General features: G+C 36.7%; 1 protein-coding gene and 1 non-coding gene across 3 annotated transcripts; one reads left to right on the top strand and one right to left on the bottom strand.

The window, feature by feature from the left end:
- The first annotated feature begins 2,126 nt into the window (after positions 1-2,126).
- On the top strand, positions 2,127-2,199 carry TRNAK-CUU. Its single transcript has one exon. It is a non-coding gene; the product is annotated as a tRNA-Lys (tRNA).
- Positions 2,200-3,100: 901 nt separating this feature from the next.
- LOC121768362 (protein LONGIFOLIA 1-like) lies at positions 3,101-8,984 on the bottom strand. 2 transcript variants are annotated; one of them, XM_042164836.1, is made up of 6 exons: positions 7,903-8,984; positions 7,438-7,664; positions 6,927-6,973; positions 4,957-6,843; positions 4,724-4,874; positions 3,101-4,027 (listed from the first exon to the last, which is right to left on the bottom strand). In XM_042164836.1, exons 2-6 carry the CDS (start codon positions 7,577-7,579, stop codon positions 3,255-3,257), a joined length of 3,000 nt encoding a protein of 999 aa, XP_042020770.1. In that variant the 5' UTR covers positions 7,580-7,664; positions 7,903-8,984; the 3' UTR covers positions 3,101-3,254. The 2 variants fall into 2 exon arrangements, with proteins under 2 accessions (XP_042020770.1, XP_042020771.1); XM_042164837.1 differs by having other exon boundaries at positions 7,438-7,668.

Raw genomic sequence — 8,984 nt, forward strand, 5'->3', positions numbered from 1 at the left:
CACCAATTTTAATATCAATTTTATTGATGAAGAGATGCTAACTTATGAAAATTATCATGGTGATCAATTAATAGTAAATACGAGAAGGGAGGAACACTTCTATTGACATCATTAAAAAATAGTACTGACATTTGCTAATTATGAACAGTACAGCTTTTGTATTAGTATATATCATATAAGTTCCCATAAACAAATTGTCATTTTATGCAATTAAAAACGATATTTTTTTTGTTGTATATTACAATCAGTTATAATTATCTGAAATAATTTACAAAATTTTAAAATAATATTGCCTCCATTTAATAGATAAATGTGCCTTCAAAACCTCCACGTTTGCAACGAGCTAGAGAGAGCATTTTAGAGAGTTTATGTAGTTGAAAAACTGAGAAATTTTAAATCTTCCAAATGTTAAGACACAAATTACATATATCATCAGACCTTTTTTTCCCAAACTATTTTCATTATCAGTAAGTTAGTCATATTATAACTGCTAATTGTGATTGTGACGTAGATTACTATTTGTTCTACCAATGTCATAAACAGCGTGCTTCCTCCATAATATTAAAGAAAATTGGTTGAAAAAAGATAGAGGATTGTAAATCTTATTTTTATATATTAACTTTATAATAAGAGGGAACATCTATTTAGGTCCATGAACTATGACAAAGTATCATTTTAGGTCCGTGAACTTTGAAAATATCATTTTAGGTCCGTCAACTACAAGTTAATATCATTTGAGGTAGTTTGAACTTTTTTCCGGACGAAAATATCATTAAGGCCTTCAAAGGGAAATTTGGATAATTCTTTCGCCACTCATCTTGCGTCAAAAACCTAGAGTCCAATATTTTTTTACTACTATTTGATTCAATTACCATCCAAATTGAATTTAAATATAATTAAAATTTGCCTTAAAAAATATGTGTTAAATTTTCAATTATTAGATGACCAATTATTTAGGGATAGTGAATTGTGAATTGATAATTTATTTTATTTTTTCAATCTAAACTGCATTTTAAGAACTTACTATAGGTGATTTGCTAATTATATTTAGTTTATTTATTTTGGAATTAGATAGCTATATTAATTTGGATTGTCATTTGGAGTATTATTTATATGGATTTGTGAATTATATTTAGTTTATTTAATTTGGAATTAGATAGCTATATTAATTTGGATTGTCATTTGGAGTATTATTTATATGAATTTCAGAATGAAGATCAATTACCATCCAAATTGAATTTAAATATAAAAATTTGCCGTCAAGATGAGTGGAGAAAGAATTGTCCAAGTTGCCCTTTGAAGGCCTTAAGGGCATTTTCGTCCGAAAAAGTTCAAAATATCTCAAATGATATTAACTTGTAGTTGATGAACCTAAAATGATATTTTCAAAGTTCAATGACCTAAAATGATATTTTAGCAAAGTTCGTGGACCTAAAAGATGTTCCCTCTTATAATAAAATGTGAGTAGAATGAAGCTAGTGAAATGTATGACTTATTATCATTAATAGTAAAAGACATGCGGAAATAAAAAAAGACGAGACTTCTAATATATACAAGACATAATAGTATAACTTTTACATTACATTATATATCGTAAAAACAAAAATAATCACTTCTCGAATAAAAAATATGGCGTGCAAGTTTGATTTCTACCCATCCTTTAAATTTTCTCTTCGATTCGCTTTTTTCACGATCTTCAAATACTTTTTGAAATAGCTAGACGTCGTCAATCAACAGATGTGAGAGAGCGGGCTCGTGGGCTTGAAGACATTGGGCCTTCGGCCACCATGTCACGGGCCTTATGGAATGTTTTAGATCTTAATGGGCGTTTATGGCTTAAGTGGCATGATTGGAGTGAATTTTTCTTTTTTAAAGTGTCATTGCCAAATGCCAAATAGCACTCTTTCATAGACCAATAAATTAAATACTATTACTAATTATATATCTATTTAAAAATAAATTCCATTAATAAAATGTAGTAATAAATATAATTAAACATTAAAAAAAATTGTGTAAAATATCTCAGACTCTCGCAAACAGCAGAAATAGGGTAGAATGCACAAAAACTGAATAGTTAAGTAGTAATACATTGATTAGTTACTTAATACGATACATTAGTACAAGCAGCCCGTCTAGCTCAGTTGGTAGAGCGCAAGGCTCTTAACCTTGTGGTCGTGGGTTCGAGCCCCACGGTGGGCGCTGATTAATTTTTTTGTATAGCCATGAATGAAACGACGTCGTAGGCGTTTATTACTCTTGAAAATTAATTTTTACTGATGCGGCAATATTTTACTGGAGTTCTTTTTACTGATAATTAATTTTTTACCGATTACAGCATGAATCGATTGGTAACAGTTTCCCGCTTTTTTGGGGGTTAATGTTCCGTATTTGGAGAACCCAATTGAATCTGCAGTCACAGAGTTGTGAAATATAGTGCGTTTTCCGTGTTTTAGGGGCTAAGTTCTGTTGCAAAACCTTTTCGATTCTGATTGAACCCTAGTTTTGCTGTTGATACTTAGAAAATTGCTGATTTTGTTTAGGCACGGGTACTTGTGAACGTAACTCAGCAGTGTGAATTGCAGCAGACCAAGGTGAAGATGCCTTGAAGCAATCTTCATCAGTGCATCAATTGAAGCTATTGGTGACATGATGCTTATTCATATTTATTTATGCATAAATCTGGTGTTGTTTCATTTCAGGATTTGTCCAGCTACTTCATTGTTGCAATATTTAAACTCTCTGAATTTCATTGGCTCAATCTATGTATGTGATCCATTACTTGATATTCCGACGAACCTGGTTGTTTTAATTTAATATGCACCTTAACCGGGACAGAAATTATTCAGCTTCGTATTAATAACCTAAGCTGGAAATGTTTTATTACAGCTCGTGAACTACTCACTGCACTCAGTTTGTATGACACAATGAGTAGTTCACTATCTGCAGATAAATGCAGCCAGCAATGCCAACTCAAGGCCCTAAGTGTGATATGTGAACCATGTTGAATCTTGGTGCTAGCATCGTATGCACCAACGTCGTTCACTTAACTGTTGTTTGGTTTGTTATAAATTGTGCCACTACATTAACAAAGAGACTGTAGTTCAACATAAGTGAGATATACTCTATATTCTAGAGGGGTTATATTTCTTTATACATTAGACCAGACATGTTATAGTTTGAATCAGAGGAAGAATTACATGCATCTAAGCATTATGATATACTCCTATCAAGTACGATAACAGCAGGCAGACGTACTACTTTCCAAAGAGTTTCCTGTAGTGCCGCTTTGGCCAGTCACTAACATCCATAGCATCACCTGTGATCACTTCATTTATCAGGTCTTTGAAAATCTGGCGTTCAATGTCCAGCACCAGAGCAGGAACCTCACCGCGGTAATCTACCCAATCTTCTGAATTATGCATCATATCTGCATTCAAAAGCCTGGTCATCTCATCTTCCTCCTCAAGATCACAATCTGATATCCTGCACAGACGGTCCATCTCCAAATGTACTTCCTTCAACAGCCCTTGTGGACTTGCCCATTTCTTTTCCACTGTATATAATCTGCTTGAAGTGATTTTGTGGACTAGTATTTCATCTACCAGATCAAAAATCATCTTTCTCTGGATTCTCTTGTCCAAATTCAGCTTGTCATTCTTTTCAATGACAGCTCCATTCACTGCCTCTCTGATGTCCTCTGTTTGTTCCAGGACATGAAACATGTCTGGATTGATCAGGTGGTGCGAGGAAAAGAGCTTCTCAGTCGTTGAGATGATGCTTGAGTCTTTGAGGAGCCCAGATGTCAGTAGTATCTTGTTAATGTATCTATAATCAGGATTGAGGCTGTCATTATGATTCACAGAAGCTCCATCTATTTTCTTGTTCAACTGTGTAAGCTCTTGAACCGAGTATCCCACGTTTTCTAACTTCTGATTGTACTTGAAATTATTATTCAGTCTTGTGCAGTCCATTAAATGATTTAGATTCTGAAGACACCATTGTTCATCAGGACTTTGGCCTTCATCTTCTATTCAGTCCAAGAAAACACAAATAATATACCAGTCAGATACTGCTTCCAAAATCTTGTGCATATAAGTTATGAAATATATATGTCAAACTATGTCATGCATGCTAGTTCTCTGACACACACTTTCCTGGTGATATTAGCCGATTTTTTAGTTTCATAAACAATGTGACAAACCTTCATCTAGGAACATTTAATATGCAACTTGTTTCTGTAATTTTAAAAGAATTATGGCACACTGTACTGCCAAAAAAAGACAGAGAAATGGCACAAGGGAGTATACAGATATATATGGTATTCATCATTCTCTTCTAGATATTTTAGTGTTTCACATTAAATACATAGATAGAGCATAATCATGGCTGGATGAATTAATTTTTATCACTACCAACTATCACTACTATGTATTACTAATCTCATTTCAAACAGCTTTTATCAAAGACCTAACTGGTAAATGAGAAATAGTCTCCAGCTATTAATGTCTGACACATGCTAAATCTTTTACATGTGTTGGAAATGCATTGAATCAAGTCTTCAAGTAATTGTAATATTTGATGTTCATGCCACTCTTGTTTTGATGATTTAGGTAAAAGTTCCAAATTGATGTACCAAACTTTATCTAATAAACAAAAATTACTGATCAAGTTTATAAGTTTGAAGACTGAAATTAGGTTGATACTGAGAGAAATGGAGTTATACCTTGAAAAACTGTTGTTATTTTCTTTATTGGAGATGGTGAATCTTCACAATAGAATGTATTGTCAAGAACCGAAATCGGGCTAGGTTGTTCCAGCATGGTTACAACACTTTCAACTGCTGGCATGCGTTCTCTAGTTGTTGACATATGATTCTGAAGGCAAAAAAGGACACTTGTTAGTGAACCAAAACTAGCTTACCATACACGCCCAGCATACTATAAATTTTGCACATACCTTGTCTTGTCTGGTATTTGTTTTGATTGAGCGAGCCAGACTTGTCACCTCTGTTTCCGACTGTGAGACTATGCTGTTGTTGCTTTCTGATACAACAGAAGCTGTGTCACCTTGGTAGTTCATGTATCTCGTCTCGCCACTAATCTCGCTCATTTGGTCATCACTCAACTGCTGATCCTTTGCTTTGACTCTGTTTTTTCTGTTCTGAGAGCCTTTTTCCATGACTTTCTTGCTGCCATACTTTCCAACCCTCGCCGATTCTGATTCTGCCCTGAGAGCATTTTGTTGTAATCTTGGACTCACTGTTCCAGAACTCCTACCAGGAGTAGTGTAATTTTCAACTTTCATGCGTGGAGTTGTTGTCGAGACTCTATCCAGTTCTGAAGAGCTCCAAGAAGTCTTCTTTTCACTAGAATGAAGATGTCGACCTTGATTCCTGACATTTCTATTCTCTGGTGTGAGATTGTTTGCTTTTTGGCTGTGAACTGAACTTCCCCTGTGATATTTAGGAGTGAGATTCTGCAGATGTGATGTTTCTACAGTTGACAACTGAGCGGGAACTGAAAGTTTAACTTTCTCCATCACTTTGGCTGGTTTTGCGATCACAATAGAATCTAATTGCTTTGGACTGCGAGGCTCCTTCACCGTAGGATGGCAGAAAGTCTTGTTGTTCTTCCACATTGCTAACTTGGAATTCTGATGGGGGCAGCTTTCTTCCAAACACCCTCTCCTTTGCGATGTGAGCTGTGCAGCAACTCCTCTTTCATCCTCCATCCTTGCTCTCGTTTTCTGCATTGCTTCAAGTATCTGTTTAAGAGCTCTGAGGTCCTTGCCCGACTTCTTGAATTCAAGATCGGTTATCCTCTTCTCAATCTCACCATAAACTGAAGTTTGATGCAGGGTAGTTGTGGCAACTTTTCTGCATTTGGAAGCCATTTTCGGAGAACATTGACTGGAATCCTGTTGCCTCCAGGGAGCTGGTTCCACAGGAAACCTTGAAAATGTGGTTGGTTTCCTGACAGAACTGGCGCTCTGCAATTTTGATGATGGTGAAGCAGGAGTGTTTTGTGAAACACAAGGAGAGTGGTTCGACTGAATTTGCTTGTTGTGTTCCTCTGCTGGCTGTGAAAGAAACGCCTCTTTTATGCATGACTTCATCGTTGGAGTCCTGATCTCGTCTGTGGAAATGGCTTCCGGGAAAGCATCCAAACCCATTAGCCTCGCTACGACACTGGATGTTCGTTGATGGCTTCCAAGTTCTTGATTAGGATGGATAACTTGGCTGGATTTCAAATTCTCCACTTGCATTTCCTTGCCAAGAAAGTTCAATCTCGACTCATAAGCCTTCATAGAATTGGTTTTGCTGTCTAAGGACAGTCTTGGCAATTCTTTGGGCTTCATGGCCGACTTATACACCTCCCGCGATTCTCTTCCATCGTAAGAGAAGCGAGGAAGTGCAAGCCGCTCGTCCTTGGCAAGACCACGAGGCACTCCACTTTGACTTGCAGCTTTCGGCTTCTCGGTTTTAAATGGCTGCAAGGGCCTGGGGGAGTCGATGTGTTTCATCACGGTCCCTCTTCTTTCATCATTGCTCTGGGATTTGATGGACAAACTCCGGACTTCTCTGTGCATCGAGTCCTTCACTACATCTCGAAGATCTTGTGATCCGGTGCCCTGAGTCGATGAAGGCTGGCGTGCTTTTGAGGGTGGGGTTTGATATGGGCTTTCAGGGATACTGATTTGTCTTAGTGAAAGTGTTTCTGGCTGAATGGCTCTATTGAAATCGAGCGAGGAAAATGTCGATGAGCATGAAGAGGATGAAAAGGAGGCTCGGGATGATTCACTGGAGATTCTTGGTTTCTCTTTCTGCATCTCCATACCCTTTTCCTGAAAAATGTAAGTCGTTTGATTATCTCTATAAATACTAATAGGTACAGGCAACCATGAAACGAAACCCATTTCTTCCTTACCACAACGGATTTTGTTGCATATTGCTGCCCCATTTGGTGCTGCCCACCTTCAGAAACGCAAAAGGTGCATTCAATATTAGCAAAACTGTAAGTGAGTAAGTGCTTTGAATGTATAAAAATTAATTGCTCTTATTTACATGAATTCTTAGAACTGAACTGATCACTGTCTGCTGATACTAAACAGTTTTGTAGTCTTAGTCTTAGTATTCTTTAACTAAATTCATCTAGCCTTACAAATGCCTCTGCTCCTATCCAGTAGTATCTTGTCTTAGTTGATTACCACAACTTCACATTTTCATGCAACATTTTCACTTAAGAGTATTAAATTATTTTACATCTAATAGTGACATAAAACTAGGACACTTTCCCCTGCTATTAGAGAGACTAACACTACTTCAATTAAATTTAACACTATCATAAACAGCCATAGAGAAGATGAAATAGCAAATTCTTGTAGCAATGAATTCATATATATATTATGGAGTTTTAAAAGCTGAAACTTAAGGATTACCTTGTAGCAGCCTTTTGCTGCTGCAGCTGCTAATACGCCTTCCGGTAATGAAATGGTGACGGTCGAATATTTGAAAAATCCCATTCATGCATCCCATCTGCTTCCGAAGATCTCGGTTTTCATCTCGTAGAGACGACGACATCTTCTTCTCCACTCCCTCTGCTGTACCTCTTCAATAGCTCGTACAGTTTCCAATATTTTTGCGAAGTTGAGTCACGTAAAAAATGCTGCCTAGTTCAAGAAATCATACATTTACAATTATATATATGCAGGGATAAGCTTCAAAAACATGCATCATAGATCTTTCATAGATAAGTAGCTTCAGTTTTAGGATATTTCTTGTCAAGAAAAAGTTTGGAGTTACAATCTATCTGTCACCGAAAGGATATTAGTCTTGTCAAACATTTCTAGTGTTTGGCCTTTATGAAAACTCTGAGAAAAAGAAAGAGAAGACAGTGCACTTACACAGAAGGTGCAAATAATTTGTTTGATGACTTGAGATCACTGGTCTAAAAATGATCACTTTTTAAGATTCCAGTGATAAAGGCAGACAGTTTCCTCTGTTGAATGCCACCACCAAATTGAAGGGACTGAACAATGAACCTAGATCCCAATTTCTCACCTCCAGTGTATCAGTGGAAAAAAGAAAAAAACAATCAAGAAAAGATGTTATTCCTTTTGGGTTTTTTTCCACAGAGAGATATAAGTTTGTACTATATCTTTTGGCTCTCAAAAAAGGCTGCTGGATTTAGAGGCTAGTTTGTAGTAGGAATGGGGGTTATTTATAAAAACAGGTTGTTTTATTTAATTGTTTGAGGTGAGAATGTGGGTCAGATCTAGTGTGAATAAGTGGGACATATTCTTTTGTTTTTTTTAGTGATTATTTTCTTGAAATTTCCATGTGGACAGTATGAGGTGGGGTGGGTCTGAGTTCTGGCAGGAGGACCTCTCTATATGGGCATGTGGGCTCTGTCAGTAATGCAAGAAAGTGGATTGGTGCACTGGCAGTCCCCTTTGAGTCTAAACCTGTTTTTTTCTTCCCAATCATCTAGAAAGCAACATGAACTTTTTTCTGAATAAAGTATTTAGCAATTTGTTCAATCATTACATGTATCCACTCCATCTCATGAGCTTTTGATTTGATGGTGGGATTATTATTTTCATTTTTGAATTGTGATATGGAGTTGAGCATCATGATCTTCAGCTGGCTGTAATAAATTCTTGCTGCAAACACATCCAAACTGGGCTAGCTTAAAGTTATTATTGGGTGGTTGAAATTTAATCTTCTGTCTCACATCACTTGTGCTGCCATAAAACAGATTATCAGTTTCTGTACAATGTCGTTGGAACTATTCAATGCTAGATTTCTCATCAGAAGCTTCACTTGGGAGAAGAACTTCATTTCACTAGTCCCACTGGCCACTATACGAGGCCCGGTTGTGGTTCGGCCCCCTGGGGTCGTTATATGACTAAACCTACATTAATCGCACTGAGGTACGATGAAGGCCTAGTTAGATGTATCGTCGTTGTATGATTATAACCTGTAT

This window comes from Salvia splendens, chromosome 15 (assembly GCF_004379255.2).
Source record: "Salvia splendens isolate huo1 chromosome 15, SspV2, whole genome shotgun sequence".
In the NCBI taxonomy this organism is placed as follows: Eukaryota; Viridiplantae; Streptophyta; class Magnoliopsida; order Lamiales; family Lamiaceae; genus Salvia; species Salvia splendens.

Bases quoted from the DNA above. Each gene is read 5' to 3' on its own strand.
- LOC121768362 (XM_042164836.1), bottom strand. From the start codon at position 7,579: ATGTCGTCGTCTCTACGAGATGAAAACCGAGATCTTCGGAAGCAGATG. The intron at 4,875-4,956 runs GTATGTGCAAAA...TTTTGCCTTCAG, and splicing joins CAAATACCAGACAAGACAAG to AATCATATGTCAACAACTAG. The intron at 4,028-4,723 runs GTATAACTCCAT...TGGACTGAATAG, and splicing joins AATAACAACAGTTTTTCAAG to AAGATGAAGGCCAAAGTCCT.